The 17,746-nt window shown below is 48.1% G+C and overlaps 1 protein-coding gene across 6 annotated transcripts; it reads right to left on the bottom strand.

Moving 5' to 3' along the window:
* Positions 1-3,141: 3,141 nt before the first annotated feature.
* On the bottom strand, positions 3,142-17,638 carry rab24 (RAB24, member RAS oncogene family). Of its 6 annotated transcripts, XM_069195303.1 has the most exons (10): positions 17,143-17,638; positions 13,112-13,185; positions 12,784-13,002; positions 12,311-12,379; positions 11,543-11,621; positions 9,614-9,681; positions 9,212-9,311; positions 7,989-8,039; positions 7,387-7,449; positions 3,142-6,374 (listed from the first exon to the last, which is right to left on the bottom strand). In XM_069195303.1, the coding sequence occupies exons 3-10, from the start codon at positions 12,898-12,900 to the stop codon at positions 6,313-6,315; spliced, it is 609 nt and encodes a 202-aa protein (XP_069051404.1). In that variant the 5' UTR covers positions 12,901-13,002; positions 13,112-13,185; positions 17,143-17,638; the 3' UTR covers positions 3,142-6,312. The 6 variants fall into 6 exon arrangements, with proteins under 6 accessions (XP_069051404.1, XP_069051400.1, XP_069051401.1 ...); XM_069195299.1 differs by having other exon boundaries at positions 12,784-13,185; XM_069195300.1 differs by having other exon boundaries at positions 12,784-13,182.
* Between the last annotated feature and the right edge of the window lie 108 nt (positions 17,639-17,746).

Below are 17,746 nucleotides of genomic sequence, written 5' to 3'. Positions count from 1 at the left end.
AGGAGTAGGTCAGAATACGGTGAGGTGTGGATTTTTTTTCTTGTCCGTTAGCGGTTGGCAACTGAGTGTGAATTGAAATGACTGAATTCGGTAATTGCTGTAAAAAAAAAAAAAAGACACTTTCTGAGTTTCCCATGCCATGAGAAGGTACACATCATCCTGAAAGCTTTGGGTTTCTATATGTGTCATAAGGCTAAAAATCACTACTGGACGTTTTCCTTGCTGTTGCTGTAGTAGAAGTCTTGAATCCTCCAAATCCTGTTCTGTGCACAGGGGTCCTGGTGATCACGTCAAAACCATTTGTGAGAAGTTGTTGTAAGTTGTTAACTGTTCTTGACTTCTGACCACATAGCAGAGCTTCCACATTCTGGTCCTGGTGACCTTAGTCTGTCTTTTGTTCAAGCTGGGTGTTCACCCCATTTTCTTTTGCCGAAAAGACAGGGATGGTAGTTATCTTCAGTACCATAGAACCTAATCAATCGGACTACTAGTTCAGTTAATAAAGGGCTTGGTTATGTAAGAGTTCCCAGCAGCCCAGTATACCTGCCGAAACTGGGGGTCACCACGATCAGGTTTGGGGATCGCTGCTGCGCCCGGTGTTGCTTTAGGCTGTTGCTCTCCTCAAGACAGCGCCTTGACTGCCGAGCTGAAAACGTACCGTCTCCTGCCCACGGGCTGACGGAACCCACTCCCCTCCCCAAAGAGGATTGGCCAGGGGAAAAGATCCCCCTTTTTACATGCTCAAGTACCTGGCTCTTTCCTAGAGCAGGGTTCGCTCTTCAGAGGCGGAAAGAAAGAGTTACCCTGGACTTCCTTGTCCCCGACAGAGGCTCCTGTGCTGCTGTGGTTCGGTTCTAGTAGACGTACAGCCCTCTGCCCTTCGCAGTTGGCTTCCTGTCACGGGGGCAGGGAGCATGTGCGTTTGGCCTGTAATGAACAGGAGTGGTGGGGGTTCTCGGGTTTTTGATGCAAAGGCTTTACCTTCCGGCGCTCCCGGTGCTCGACCCCCGTGTCCCGAGGAGGGCGAGGGACGCCCCTCTCGGGGCTGGAGCGCGCTGGCAGAGCCCCGGCTCGTAGGGGCGCTCGCACGGCACGTCTTCTGTGAAACTGCTCATGTGAGATGTGCAAAAAACAAAAAGGGATTGGGATGTATTTAAAAAAAAAAACACATTAGTCTTATTCTGTGTGGTGCTTTTTATATAGAATGTGGGATGTAGTACTTGGGAAAACCAAATGATGTCTTTTACAAACGAGGGGGAAGAGTGAACAACCGTAGTCCTCCTGGGGGGGAAGGGGGCTGGAGCAGTTGTTAAATACCAGTGGGTCCTAATGGGGGGCTGCTAGTGCTGCCTTTTCTTTCGTGAGTAGCAGTGGCTCCCTCTGCTGTTACCTACGCGTCATTACCTGGAAATCGTGCAAGGAGGCTACAGGCAGCTACTGAGCTCCAGAGCAAAGGAAAGGTTCCAGTCTCTGAGAAACGCAAGACTCCTGTTGTGTTGCAGTTGGTGCTGTTTCTGGTTCTTGTGCTCTTTCACAGAGCAATAGTGGGTGCTAGATTTTTTTTTTAACCCTTGACTGAATTTGCACAGAGAGCTCGGTTTGCCGGACGGCAGGTCTGCCTCCGATTCGTTTCATGACTCCCTGAAAGATCGCTGTGAGTGAGAGCTGTGCAGGAGTGAGCAGGAGGGGTGCAACGACTTGGTTTGACTCGAGAAATTGGGAAATTGCCCAGCTCTTGTGTTTGTTTTTTAGTGTTGCTAAATTACCAACATTCCCAGCAGGTAAATGACCCGTTTTCAAAAATGAACAAGACTACTGAGCTGTGCATAACTAATTAACAGAACTAATTTGACCTGTATATACGATTGCATGCAGATACACATCCAGTGATCCTGAGAGGTCCCGTGCTCTCTTTCAGGCAGAGACTGAGAACTGTATGGACAAAAATTCTAAGATCCACTTTAAGAGATCATTCAAGAGTGTAGGAGATCGGCCTTATCCTTGGAACGTATTGGCTGAACATGGGAAGAATAAAAATGGGGGGGAAAAAGTCTTTGCCTTTGAGATGCGGTGCAGGTGTACCCAAGACTCTTCAGTCGAATGCTTTGCAATCATTTTGCTTTTGAAGTGTCAAAATTGGCCCTGCACACTCCATGGAGTGGGATGTTGATGGGGTGAGCAGTTACCCCCTTGCCTGCCAAACAGGTTATGCTGAAAATGATGTCGGGGTGTCAGGAGGTGCTCACATACTGAACAGGATGTACCATTCTTCTCCCAGCATGCATTGCAGGATTATTTCTATTTTAACTACTCAGTCCAATCATATTTTGTACTTGGGGGGGATTCTAATGTCGTCATGTCTCCTACAGTGTTTATACTGTTTGTATTCAGCCCGATTGTGAGATACTGTATTCCTGAGTTTTTTTTTTAATTGGCTTTTTTCATGTTTGTCCTTTCCTGCTGTGTTTGAGAAATCAACGTGCCTGCTTTCCTCCTGCTGTTTCGCATTTTTTCACTCCCAATGCCACAGCTTGTCCACTGTTCAGCAGAGATGTTGCTGTTGTAAAGAAAAAAAAAATATGCTGCCTTGTGAGAGGATTCCTGAACCGTACTGTAGTCCTTTGTATATAATAAATACTGTAAGTAAAGTTTCACTTTACTCATAAGCGGCTGTGTTGCGCTATGATTTTTTTTAACAATGGTGTCATTGTGTGGCTGTGCCTGAATCAACAGGTAGGGGATGTGACAAGTGAACAGAATGGTTCACTGCCTCAGGAGTGCAGCAGTGAACAACCTTCATGGGATCTGTACCCTTTCTGGCTCCAAGTCGATCACTCCTGGATGAATGTAAAGGACAGAACACTGGCCAAATGCTAATTGCTTTTACATCCGTCTGCTGAACTCCTTTCAAATGTTTAACAGTTTTGCTCCGTTACGCCATGATGGTTGAAGGTTCTTGAAAAAAATTCATAACTTACTTTTTTAGCTTGTGTCCCTAAAACATTCTGAAAAGCAAATTAGCACAAGACCCCACCCCGAAATGACCGGTCCTTGGCACTAGCTTACCACACAAGGGTTTATCCCAGCTATTAGAAGGGGCTTGTAAAACGAGCTATCACTATGGTAAAAAAGCCAGACTGCTTAAAGGAAGCTCAAAGCACTTTATTTATTTTTTTTTTATACTTTTCATGAAAAACTCTCAATACACTCCTAACGGCAATCTGCAAGACTTGACCCAGCGCTTGAACTAACTTCAGCTGAAAGGTCACTTTGTGCACAAGAGAGCAGGCCAGGCACCTGTGCAGAAAAGGGTGTCGCCCCCCCCAACAGGCAGCAGCTGCCTTGAGGGAAACCACAGCTGTTGCACAGCTGGAGGGTGGCACCTTTTTTCAAAAGTAAAAATAACCTACTCAGGAAAAAAAAAAACAATCTAAATACAGCATCACAGTACTACACTGAAAAAAACAGCAAACTAATTCCACCCCTCCCATCACGCTCTCTTCGTGGTATGAGTTTTTGGCAAACTTCTTGTGCAGGACCCTCTCCTCGTGCTGAAGAACCTAAAGACTGAGAAGGTACTTCTTCAATGTGGTTTCACCCAGAAGTCAGCCTGGGTAACAAAAGCAATGCGGTGTGGTGCATTATAAACCTCAAGAAAGCTGTTCTTACAGTCGGAAACCTGCTGGTTTGGCTTTTAGGGCTCTTCAACTCCGTTAATGCGCTTCCTGAAGAACTGTTCAAGAGCAGGAGAGGAATCTGAGAAATTCCCTATTGAATAAGAGCAGAGCCAGGACTTGAGGATTTTTTTTTTTCTAGAGCAGATCGAAAAGTGTACATGTTTCAGATCCTCTCCTTCTTTCAGTCTTATCAAGGCAGCAACTGAACTTTACTTAAGGTAAAAATGTATACCTTAATTTATACCTCTCTATACCTTAGAACAGAATATGAAATTATGCTTTTTGGACTCTTTTCTGTAACAGTAGTCAGTGGCAGTGGTGAAAGAGGATGTAATAGTCTTTCTGCAACAGGGGTCTTCAGTGCCTGGAGTGCCGTGTTTTCTGGTTTTGTTCCGGCACGATTAGTCTATTAAAGTACAGTAACCTGCACAACCCCTCAGAGCCTCATTACGAATATTACAATTAGCTGATTAAATACGAACAGTACACCTGCACTCCAAAGTCTCACACCTCACCACAGTAACCATGAGTTAGTCATGAGTGCTCTGGCTAGCCAGATTAGTTAGGAGATAAGTATTTTGTGATTACGTTGAACTCGCCACCCGTTACTGAACATTTTCAACTCTCACGGAAGTCTCACGGTGCTTCTACAGAACTTATCCCAAGCAATAACAAGAACAGAACGGCGATGAAAAACCTCTTTCCATGGATAACTGTACAGAAGAACGCTGTAACCCAACCTCTGCAGAAACTGGCTGAGAGCAAGGCACACAGGGGTGGCTGCAGGGTACAGTGGCCACGAGTCTGGATTTGGATAAACCTACTCCCTAGATTTTTTTGGGGGGAAGCAGGGTCTTAATTGTGTATGAGAAAAAACACCCAACAAAAAGCAAAGCCTTGAACTCTGGCACTGCAGAAGCAGTTATGGGGCAGCAGGAATTCCTGAAACCAAGGACTGAGGTTCAAAAACAAAGCTGGAACTTTTTTCAGGTAAGGGATTGATGATCTTCTGGTCTGGTTCTGAAGAGCGGGGAGGCACAACTCACCCGAGCGCAGGATGAGCACTCTGATACAGGCACCACGACTCCAGCCTGCTGTCAGGAGATTCGTCATGCAGTGGGGCTCAAAGAGCACAGCTCCAATGACGGGGGGGTGAGGCATGAGGTCCTGCCTGTGACGGACACACCTCTCGGCCAATCGGAGCCGAGGCGGCTGTGATGCGTTAAAAGCCGACTGGGTCAAAGACGAGCGGGTGGGAGGGGTCTGTCCACACTTCCTCACTCTCCCCCGTGTGCACTTACGGGGTTCACGATTGGAGAGAGTCCAGAATCAGGCGCGACAATCCTGAATTTGAAAAAAAAAACACGGGTGCAACAAAGAGAGCCCACTAGGGAGCTTAAAGAGCCACAGTCCAGCAGGTTTCATGAAGCACCCTCCAGTCATCGATTCTTAACCCCCTGCAAAAACTTCATTTGGACCACCGCGGCAGGTGAGCCTTCAGCATTTGCTTTCTTACTGCTTTATCCAATACGGGGTCATAGCCTGTTTGAAATGAACACACCAGCCTCCCAGAGCAAGGGGTTCACCGAACCCCACAGTGACCTGTCGGCACTACTGCACTGTCTCTCTCCAGGACTATAAATGGATTTAGAGAGAGGCGATGTGAATCTGGATCACCAAATCAACCTTCTCACCCAGGGCAAGGTTGGAGATTAAGAACCCTAATGACAGACGTTAAACTTAAAACTGGTTGCAGTACAAGATATCATTTTTACCACAGGGTATCTGAAAATGCTTTCTGAAGTCTGAAACAAAACATACAAGCCAGAGAAGTTAAATAAACACACACAGCTGGATTATCAACCCCCCTTTTTAAAGACGGAGAACTTCAATTTCTGAAGAAGCAAAATTAGCCTGTGGTTTTATCATTAAAATAGATGTTTTTCCTTTTTTGAAAGATAGAGAGGAACATTTGCCTCTTCCTCAAACCATTACAAAGATATATTCCCCTCCATATTAGATGAATCTTGCTTATCTGATTAAAATGGTTTTACATTTTTTCCTTAATTTTACCAGTCAAACTGAGGATAAAGAGCTTGTCATGCACCACAAAGTACTGCGCACAGAAAGAAAAACTTTGAACTAAGTAAACTGTTCTGTGACCAAAAATGCTCGTTCAAGCATTAACATCAAAATAAAAAAGGCTATTCTACAGCATACGCCATTGACAAGCAGACTGTGTTCACTTCAGTGCGAAAGGCTAAAACTGTCACCACTACATAAAATCGATCTTCACATTCCAGTGTGTAAATGCTCCTCCTTGTTCTCCTTGCTTCCCTAGCTCACATCGTCCTGCCCTTCGCACCCGCCCCACGACATCCGGCTCAAGGATCCTCCGAGCCAGAGGCAGACCCAGCGGAAAGCCGGGATTCAGATCCGCCGCGTCGAAGCCGGGGAAAACCAGGGAAAGAGAGGCCCGAGTCCTCCCGCCGCCCGGAGCACACTGCCCCCGCGTTCCGGCTGCTTCTGCGCGGATACGAACGCAAACCAGGAAATCCGCACTGTTCTTCCTCCCCCCCAAAGAAAAGGCAAGAAGCTCCAGCTGGGATGGGGACGGCGAGGCCGCTGCTCCGCGTCAGTGATGGCAGCAGTAGAAGTAGGAGCTCTTCTTCTGCGCCAGGTCCACCCCCTTCTCCTCTGCAAACAGACACAGCAGTCAGACACTGCGGCTCCTGCACAGCACCCCGGTTTCATTTCCTATCCTCCAGCTTTGGGGACTGGCAGGAGCTGGTCCCCCTCCCAGCACACGAGAACACAGTCCGTACAGCATGAATCACTTCACATTACTCCTGAAAGAGTACAGAATAAGACGAGAGGAACAGACTAACCTGACTTGCAGCGCAGTGTGCTGCACTGCACTCTCAATGCACACTCCACTGCACTGGCTGTGTGCGACAGGAGTGTCATAGGAAAACCTACTAAGCAAAATACTATACTGTATATGACTTATTTTCTTGAAGATGCAAATACAAACGTTTTCTGATATGTTATTATCAAAAAGCTACTTAAAACTCAGACCGCATTATGCAGTTATCCAAATTAAACTCAGACCGCATTATGCAGTTATCCAAATTAAACTCAGACCGCATTATGCAGTTATCCAAATTAAAACGCACTGTGCAGCCAACTTCACTAAGTTTCAGACAGTGAACTGAAAACATGTATTTAACTGAATCAGATAATAACAGAAAATGCAAATGGGAACAGTATTCTTTTACAATTATCTAGATGCACATGGAGAGTCTATGATGGAGGTGAATGTGTGCTCAGTTTTATTCTGTCACAGCTCTTAAAAAGTTTAGAAACAAAATTACTCAATTGTAAAATGTGCACTCAGCACCATTAAAGCTGCACAAGTAACATCTTGCCTTGAAGCCATGTGGTTTTGGCGATAAAATAAATGCATATCGGCTATTTTCGCAAAGAAACATGCAGTGAAGGGTTTCAATTTCTCGGAGCTTTGTCTTACGCAATCTGAAACGTGTCAAAATCCACCTTACACCCTCGCAAAGAGAAGCCGAAACTGGAAATACCAAGACAAGCTCCAAAGTGGTTTCAAATAACAGGTGAAGAGGAACTAAAAGGAGATGTCAAACCACACACAAGGCCAGACCGCATGTGTCAAGAGAGAACACGAGTGACCTCTGACCTGTCATGAGCTGGAAGGAGGTGCTGTTGTAGTAGTCTTCGGCCACCTTGAGGAAGAGCTCATCTGCAACGAAGAGTGGGGAGAGGGCCACCGTCACTCCTGCGACCCGCAGTCTGAATCTGCCCAGCTGCCCGATCACTGCTCATGGGCATTGGCATTTCAGATTCGCTCGGTCTACTGCACATGCAGATACAGTACATCCCAAACGGTAACCACATCTTTGGAAAAAATAAATCAGTTTCTATAGAACATCAAGGAATTCACTCCTTGGGTCCAACACGCCCTACGTCTTGTTAAAAAAAAATGTGCACACAGTGGCGATGTGCTATCTAAACCCAGTGGACATGGGAACAGGACTCGGGCTGTCTGTGACACCATCTGAAAAACCTGACAGAACACAGAACACCTGCAAAAGAATATCAGACACGAGCAACGAGGGAAGGCAGTTCGGATCATCTAGCACAGCTGATCCAAGTAACTCTCTTCAAATCAAGAACCAGGGCTCTGTCTTCAGGGCTCCTCGTTTGCAACCCTTCTTACATTCCAGACTCTAGCAACAGGTGGCGAGGGGCAATGACCCGCGTGGACCTGCGGCCACTCACCTACATTACGGCCGGTTTTGCTTGAGGTCTCGAACAGCTGAGCCTTTATTTCTGCAGGGAGAAAGAAAACGGGGGGGAAAACTGTCAGAATCGTCCGTCCACAACCTGGAGAGAATTCTCAGTTCGGAAATGCTAAACTGCTAAAATGCGAAAACAATGGTGTTCACTTCCAGGGCCATTCTTTCTAAATATGAAAAAACAACTGCAGTACTGCTACTACTGAGCGCCTCTGGCTGAACACTTGACTTGTGTGACAGCCAGGCTGGCTCCAGAGGTCTGACCCCCAGCAGTACAGCACATACAGGATGGACTAAACCTCCTTCAAAAACACTTTTTCCACTAAACAGCACATTTGGCCTCGAAATGCAAAGGACACTCCCACAGACTGCCTGAGAAATTTCCAGCAGCGAGGCTCCGTCGCGGGGACGTTGAAAGAAATCAGTTACACTTTGTGTAACTTTGTGAGCACAGCTATTTCAGTTATGACAGTGCGGCCTGCCTCAGTCCTGCGGACTTTCATATCCTTCCCACTGTCCTTTCAAGACATTAAAACCTTTCTAAAGAAAAATGAAATTCAGCTGAGGGGTTTTGAAATATGCAATACCTTCGCTTGTCCTGCCTCCCCCAGTTTTGAGAAACGGGGCCGAAATTAATCAATGATAATGACTTTCTAACACTTCTTAAACACGTCCTTCGCACGAGGTCAAAGGAATAACATTAAAGAGCAGATTGACCAGCCCTCCGATGCTTCCTGCACATTTATTCCCCTGACTGGACCCTGCTGTCTGAAGGGCAGGAGGCAGAGAGAAATCCCGTTTCTCTCCTCCCTGAAGTAAACCTTCAGGAGGTCGCCGCTGAACTCGAAGCACGTTCTTCAGCAGGAAGCCGATGGACTTTTGTTTTGTCACGTACCAGAACGTCACTGCTGGGAAAAAAAACCTTTCACCTCTGTTTCAGGCAGTGGCGGAGCTCATGCACGTTCCCCAGCAGCTTCCCAGATCTAAAACTCAAGCAGCTGTTTGCCTGTAGAGAGATGGCCCCCCCCAGGCTGCCCGGGCGAGAGCTCTTCCATTTCCCTGGTCGTCTGCAGCCGGTTCCTAAGGACTGCCCGGAGCCCAGGTTATTTTCTTTTCCAAACGGGGAAGGTGGAGGACCGTGACGAAACGGCAGGCAGCCGGGTGGGGGAGACTCGGGAACCGGCCGGAGGAGGCCTGGGCCCTTACCGTCGGCGTAGTCCTGGGCGTCGTGGTAGTCCACCTTCCTCAGGCTGCGGTTGCCTTCGATCAGGTCGCCCTTCGTGCCGCACAGGTAGATCCTGCACTGCTGCAGCCGGGGGAGGAGAGAGGGGGGGGGTGCTGAGAGAGAGCAGCATGGAGGTCCGCACGCGGCACAGAGCGCATTCTGAGAGCGTGGGACAAACCGTTACAACAAATATACCCTCACGGGAGTTTTTCAAGTTTTCCCCAAGAGGCATTTTCCCCATGTGCAAGACCTCGCCATGATTTAAGCAGGGCACGGCTGATGAAGCAGCTCTCCATCTTAGTGTGTAAGCGCGTGCATCACGACAGAGCCCGCGGGAGAGAGGGTGCGTGCGTGCAGGCCAAGAGCCGAAAAAACAGGTGTACCTCTTCGCTCTTCTGCAGTTCGGTCACCCAGAACTTCGCCCTGGCAAAACTCCAGCAGTCCGTCAGATCTGAGGCACGATAAAACAGAATAAAAAAAAACAGAAGTTGTCCCGCCCGGATGAAAACAAAACACCTGTACAGTATAAGATCTTACTCATATTACAGAAGCCTGTGGCCCGACTGATGCAGGCAGAGGTGTTTTCCGTATGCAAGCAAGAATACTTAAAGCAATGCATATGGCAGCAACTCCAAGCATAAAAAGGAGCACACACACACACACCACCATAACTTGGCCTCGTGCATCATGCAGAGCCAAATGCACATGTGGCTGCTAAGGAACAAGTAAAGGTTTATTACGTTTATTAAGCTGAAAAGAAAAGAGACGCAACGTTTCGACTGTGGAGCCTTCTTCAGGTGTTGCTACTAAGGGCTAACGAACACAGCAATGTGTATCGCAGTGCTATCTCTGCTTTCAATGGGCGTTCATCTTCAGAGCTCTGGCTTCCCGGACACAGTGAGCAGACTAAGCACCAAGCCTCCCAGGGGTGGAACAAGCTGCCCAGCTGTGCTGCTGAGGTAATTCCCAGGAGATCCTACAAGATCTCTGAGCTGGTAAACCGTAAGCAGTGAGAGGAACAGGACAGGCTGAACGGCCTGCTCTGATCTGCTGCCTTTTCTGTGTTTGCAGTAGATTTTGTAAACCCACTGGCAAGACCCTTTCAAAAGTACAATATACTAGTGCAAACCGCAAACTGACCTCATCCCCCTGGTTGAGGGATATTCAGCTACATCAGTAACTTGGGACAAGCCTGTCCAGCCCTTTGATCCAGAGAAAAGAACACACAACCAGAACCTCAACCCAAAACAGGTGACGCATCACTGAAATGCGGCTGGAGTTCACCAACTGCTCTTCTTGACCAACCACCCAGACTGCGAGGGATGCAGAAGAGGTCAGAGCATTTTCAGGTCTTGACAGGAAGCAGGAGGACATACCTCCTGATGACACAGGCTCTAAATATAGAGCACACAGCACTCCCTGCTCGGGAAGACGAGGGCTTTCTGAGTCACAAACCTGCCCTGTGCTCAGTGTGACAGTGTGTCATTTTCACTCAGCAAACCCGTCCAAACGCAGACAGTGTGAAAGGAAGTACATGCTGCCTTGAAGCACTTTTAACTCTCTGAAGCGAGGAAGAGTCGGGACACTGGTCATTTAAACATCAGAGTAGTATCAGCATTGCGGACGAGAGCCCACACCAGTGCACTTCTGAATTCCAGAGCTTGCCTGTTGCGGGTTTTACAGTAGTAAGAGGAAGCCATTTACCCTGTCTGGCCTGTTTGCTAGTTAGTACCAGACTGATCATTATTGCTTAAATCGCTTAAATTCAACAACATGGCTGGGCAGCTCAGTCCACCATCCCACAGCTTGTTGACAATATCCACAGCACTGGGCTCTTTTCCTGCACTTCCCGGAGAAGAGTGGGTTGACCTTTGTGATCACTTGCTAGGATTTTAAAAACGCTATGTCAATCCCTCTTGAACTCTCTCTGTTCAACTCCAGAGGTAAAATTAATCCATGCAGCTCGGTACCAGACAGTACTACAGAACTACACAGGATCCTGACACACATAGTGCTTCACTATTAGGTATAATGCCCTCCTTTTAGACCAGAAATGTTATGATGACAGAAACTGCATAAAACTACGCAAAACGTACTGTGTACAGACAAAACCCCCAATCTCTTCTTTAAAAGGAGAGCAGAACTGTGATTCAGTGTCTGGGTTCTCAACATTTACTTCTGTGTGGTTTCTGACTGAGCTAAATCATGGGTTATGCAGGTGAATTCCAGGAATGCGAGTTCCGTGCTCCGGTCGGATGGAAAAGACCAGGGCGGCCGGAAGGGCCTTCTGTGAAGAGAGAGCAGGTCCTTACCGTAGCACACAATGGCGGCTTTGGCTCCTCGGTAGTACATTCTGCTCATGGCCTCGTAGCGCTCCGATCCCGCCGTGTCCTAGAACAGAGACAAACAGACCCTCCCAGTGCTACTGTTTCAGAGGGACCCCTGAGCTGCCCCAGACATCAGAAGAAGTATTGTGTGAGAAGACAGGGGGGGGATTAGGGCGTTTCAAATAAAGAAAGGGGGTTTTATTAGTGCAAGGAGCTGAATCTGGCAGAGCAACGCCCGTTCACTGGTCTTCATTTGAAACGGTGATTCTACAGGCACAAGGGCACCTCATCCTGCTTCAACACAAACCTGAGCGAAGGAATGAGGTGAGGCTCTGAGCAATGTTCTTTTTAACCCCCTAAAATGTCTTGCTTTTCCTCTTTCTGCAGGTCTCTCGTGCGCAGGGCCTCTGCGGGAACGATGCCAGCTCACACTCACACTGTCCCGTTCACAAGGGAGTTACAATCACACGCCGGCAGTCACTATGGATACTACAAGTGATCGTAAAGGGTACTGCATTTACAACAGAAAACTTTCTTCACAAGATTTCACGTCTAATTAGGCTGATCCAGCAATGCATCAGAAAGCCTCTCTACTCCGTCCCCCTTGGGAGCTATGGGCACTCAACGCTGTCATCGCAACAGCTCAGCTACTTAACTAAATCGCTCGCTGGCTTAATTGGCCAAGAGCGACGTGCTCTCTAGCGCCCGGCTGAATAATTCTTCGGAACCTGCTGGACGACATTCCTCACTTACCCAGATACCCAGGGTAATGACTTTGTCTTCCACCTGGATGGGTTTTGCAACAAATGCTGCTCCGATAGTCTGTGGAAAAAGAAGGCAACCAGAATCATGTACCGCAGCAACACCAGGCAGGTACAAGGCCACCCGCCTGGGTACTGAGGCCATCGGGCACTGCTGACCACACACCTCACGAGAAGAGGAACTGACACTGACACGTTTTAATGCGTCTCTTTCAAGTTTCTAATTCAGGGCATGGCGGCGTGGATGGAGAGATGCCATAGAGGCACCAACACCACCCGTTAAACAGAGCAGGCAAGGACACAGCAGTGTCCCAGTCGCCATGGAGAAAGATGATGAGAGAGAATGATGATGCAGAGTTATTCATCGCTTGCAGCTACTTGCAGCTCTGCGTGCCCCCCGACTGTGCATCGCTGCTACTCCCTAGGCTTCAGACAAGACAGTGTCAGCTCTCCGCTGGGACTCACGTTCTGATAAGGCCCGATGAGAAAGCGGTTGTGCACGTATCTCTCCACCAGGCTGGTCTTGCCGACGCACTCCTTCCCCAGCATGACCACCTTGGCGTCCACGCGCTGGCCACTCATCTCCGGGCGACGGGAGCCCTGGGCGGGCGACCGAGGGATTGTCCGGGGGCCGGGGGGGGATTCTCTTTCGGGGAAGAGGGCAGCTCACTGCTCTCTACACCACTGGAGTCGAAAAAAACCACCAGGGTAAGATCCGCAGCGTCCCGGTGAATCCGTCGGACAGGAACACGGGTCCCGCTTCAAAGCCCAGCCTGGGAACAGCCGAGGCTACCTCGCAGAAAGAGCGGCGGGGGTCTGCACAGCTGGGCCTCCAAACGGGGGTCTTCTAATCGACCGCTGCTGCTGCTGGAGGAGAAGCCGAGATGAATGAACCGTTTCAGCAACCGACTGTGTCACCAGACCTCTTCTTCTTTAAAATAACTTTTATGTTCCTGTAATCTAACTTTGATACGTCAGATGCATATCCCTGACTAGAAGAATGTGATTTGGGGCCTGGGGCACATGTCCTGTGCAAAAGGACCTAGAATGAGGTAGCAGGCGCATCGCAGCCTGAACAAGATGCATAAAATCACTGACATGCAACAGTAATGTAAACCAGTAAAACAAGCTTTTAAAAAGGGAACTATTTGAAGGCTCACAGTTTTTATAAAGGGTATATCTCGACATAATGTTGCTATTTAGCTGAGCTGCTCAGCTCTACAGACAGAAATTGCTGAAACTCTTGACAGTCGTGTCCGGAGCCAGACAACGTACTGGGACACAGAAATGAGCTGGAATTCAGTCGAAGTCTGTTCGTCAGCAAGCCAGCTCAACACTTGTCATGCTGTGAAACATCTCAGCCAAACAGGGAAGATGTATTAGCTTAAGACAAAAGCCTTCTGGTCACAATTCTGAGTACTCCCAGTTTCGAACTGAACATGTTTAACTCATGACAGCAGCAGTAACAGTAATGGTGGCGCTTGTAGAAAAATAATTGAAAATTTCAAGTAATACGATTTAAACGTTCATGTCCTAAAAGGTGCCATTATGTTATCCTTTTACTCTGCCTATAATATGATTTTATACAAGAGAATAACCTAATTGCAGCAAACGGTTAAGTTCCCATATATTTCAATTTGAGTGATTTATGGTGTTTAAGGAGGGATTCAGAAGGAGAAGGCATTCCCCCAGATATCTGGGGGAGACTGGTCGAACAGAAGATAAAACTCCCCTCCTCTCCACAGCCTGTTTCTGGCCAGTTCATACGTTGCCAATTTACTGAACGACTCTCTCAGCAGACTAAACGTGAAACCACACAGAGAGAAACTGAAAGGGGAAACGGGTTTCACTACAGCGCAACCGACCTGACAGAGCAAGACTGGGGTGTGTACAGAAGAGGGGGGAGAGGCACAGAGCAGTGTGAAACACGGGCATTTCACAGACTCCCCGGAGGATCCCTCATCACCATCAGAACTTCTGCAAAACTGAGGCAGTTTCTCTCCACTCAAGACACAGAGAAATGAATACATGCTCTTGTATACAGTGGTGTGAAAAAGTAAGTACAACCCATGAAAAGGTTTGCCTTTTTTTTTTTTTTTTACATTTTTGGACAAAAGGATATTTGATCGCCATTTCAACAAAACTGATCGATAAAGGTGATCTGATTTTAAAACATAAAATTAAAAAAATCATATTTTGCACTCATTCGTACTATTTAAATCAACAGAAATACAATTTCCTTGTGCAGAAAAAGATAGTACACCCCTACCTTTATCATTGCATCAGATGCCTAAAATTTGAATCAGGTGCACCAAAACAGGTGCAAATGATTAGAACATCAGCAGAGAGTAACTGGGAGGGCACTGCCTGATACAAACATCAGAAACCTGTGGTCTGGTTTGGTCTTAGCAATTGAGGTGTGTGGCTACATCATGCCAAGATCAGAAGAGCTCTCCGAGGCCCTCAGGATAGAGACTGTTGATGCCTATGAGTCTGGGAAGGGATTTAAAGCCATTTCCAAGCGATTTATAGTCAATCACTCGACTGTCCGAAAGATCATCTACAAATGGAGAAAAGTTCAAGCCATTGGCAATCTCTCCCGGCCAGGTCGTCCCACCTAATCCGGCCACGAGCGGACCGAAAGATGCCGCAGGAAGTCTCCAAGAACCCCAGGATAGCATCAAGGGATTTACAGGCAAGTGGTGCCTCAGTCAATGTCAAAGTGCATGAGTCAACCATCCGATAGAGACTGCACAACTTTGCCCTACATGTGAGGTCAGGAAGGAAGAAGCCTCTGCTCTCCAAAACGTTTTCCAGACAACACCTAGGTGAAGATCAGGACTATTGGAGCAATGTGCTCTGGACGGATGGGACAAAGGTATAGCTATTTGGCCACAATGCCAGATGCCATGTTAGGCGAAAACAAAAAAAACTGCCTTTGACCAAAAGAACCTCATACCAACTGGAAAGCATGGTGGTGGAAGCATTATGGTTTGGGGCTGCTTTTCTGCCATCATAGAGTCAACCCTGAATTCCACATGTTACCAGAGGGTACTTGAGGAGAATGTGAGGCCATCTGTCGAAAAGCTGAAGCTGAACCGTAAGTGGACCTTGCAACAAGACAATGACCCAAAACACTCAAGTAAATCCACAAAAGAATGGCTCAGAAAGGAGAAATGGAGGGTAATGGAATGGCCAAGTCAAAGCCCAGATCTTAACCCCATAGAGATGCTTGGGGGGGCATGAAGTGGGCAGCACATGCCAGAAAGCCCTCAAAGATCACACAGTTGAAGGAGCTCTGTAAGGAGGAGTGGGCAAAACGTTCTCCAAGTCGATGTAGGAGACTGACAGACAATTACAAGAAACGCTTACAAGAAGTGATTTCAGCCAAAGGGGGCAACACCAGCTACTGAAGCTAGGGGGTGTACTTATTTTTTCCACAGCAGAGAATTGCATTTCTGACTTTGTTGAATAAATGATTGCAAAGAATAATTTTCATTTTTTCTTGTTAAATTAGATCACCTTTATCTATCAATATTGTTGAAATGAAGATGCATGGAGTACTGACATACAGAAGACATGATGGATGGATCAATACACTTATTCATTGATTCCTTTTTTGAATTGTATAATGTTAGCATGCCCAGAGGGGTAGGGCAGCCAGTTGACCTTGGACCCCTAGAAGTTTTTTTTCTCCTTACTAAGGAGTTTTTTGTCCCTTTCCTTTGTTGTCTTCTGGTCTTTTCTGTTCTGTATTCACAACATGTATGGTCACTTGCTTTGTTAAGCGCCTTAAGGGCAACCTTGTTGTGAAACACACAATGTAGACGGTACATCACAACATAGTAAACAATACAACCAGAACAATACATATGTAGTAGTGGAAAAAAAACGCAGCGTGCATTGAGTCTGAGGCAGTGCAGTTGTCTGTTAAGGATGTGATAGGATTAGCCTAAACTATAAAATTAAACCAGTGTTGATCACAAAGCGGCACAAACCTGAGTTATCTTGAAGGACCGGGCAACGATTCTCCGCCTAATCCGAGAAACACGGAGCAACTGACTTCATCCTCTCTCTCTCTCCACCGCCTCAGAAATCAGCTGATTTCAGGTAATTCAGAGTACCGGAAAACGTGACCTCTGCTTCTCTCAGTGCGGCGGACGTGCAGCTACCCGACTTGGTGTTCAAGGAAGAGACACACGTACACGCACGTCCGACTGCCGACTTCACCGGACACTGCTGGCATTTTGATGTTTTTGTTTTTTTGCGGCAAGACCTACGACCGCACAAGTGAACCGGGCAAATCATTCACAGAAGTGAAGTGAAGAGAAGAGAGTTACTATTTATACATGTTATGTGTGTGTGTATATATACACAACCCCAACGAAGTAATTCTAAACCCCACATCCGGCCTGCGCTGTGAATCAAATGCATGTAAACACCATTTCGTGAGCAGCCCTGCGTGCGAGGCATTTTCGGACGGGTCCTGAAACAGTGGCCCCCAGCTGTCAGCACGTGTGGCGACTCCTGGTCTCCCCCCAGGACCCCAGACCCCAGGACCGGCCGTGGGGAGACACTCTCTGGGTGCGGGACCGCACGTACACACGCGAGATGAAAACCCGTGAGCTTGCTCCTCACTCAGATGGAGCATCTGCACGCCGGCCACAACACCGGCTCGCTGGTTTGCAGCCCAAAATCGACAACCGGGTGACCCGAACCCAACACAAGCGTTTCTTGCCTGTGTGCGTGTTTGTGTCCCGTCACGGGAGGGAGGGGGGTCATTCCACGCCGGGCCAGGGATAGCGAAACAAAGGAAGAGCTCACCTTCCCCACCCGGGGCTGGCGGGTCTCGGCTCGGGCCCCTCGCCTGGAAACGCAGCGCACTCGGCTCCGCACACGGGCCGCGGCTCGTCCGCCCCTCAGGATCTCGCACGGTTTCGCAATCCGGGGGTCGGCATGGCCGAGAGCTGGCGAGGGAGCCCGGTTCAGTGCAGCACCCCCTTCCTGCGCGCCGGAGACCCCCAAGTCCGCCTCATGCCCACCGCCGGGAAAAGGGACGGGGTAAAAAAAATAAATAAAAAAAGACCGTGTACAAAAAAAAATAAAAAACCCGGTCCTGTGCGTTTATGTCAGCGTACAAAGTCGATATAAACACCCCAGGCAGCTGCGTGTGTTTATACACGCTGAGACTGAGCCAACCAGAGCCGGTGCGGCGCTCCCGTCGCCGAAAGAGGAACTAAAGCATCCCGGGGCAGGTGTCCCCTCCCGGAGGGGGGCGGAAAGGCAGGGATGCCACAGGAAGTGAGACAAGACGCCAACTTCCTGCAACCGCGAGATTCCCGGAGAGCCCCATCCTTCTAGGAATGGCGATGAGCAGCAGCAGCCTGGTGTTCCTGTTTTTGTTTCTGGGTGGGAGAGGAGGTTTAGC

The sequence above is a fragment of the Lepisosteus oculatus genome, chromosome 11 (genome assembly GCF_040954835.1).
Source record: "Lepisosteus oculatus isolate fLepOcu1 chromosome 11, fLepOcu1.hap2, whole genome shotgun sequence".
In the NCBI taxonomy this organism is placed as follows: Eukaryota; Metazoa; Chordata; class Actinopteri; order Semionotiformes; family Lepisosteidae; genus Lepisosteus; species Lepisosteus oculatus.
This window is presented reverse-complemented; position numbering and strand designations above follow the sequence as displayed.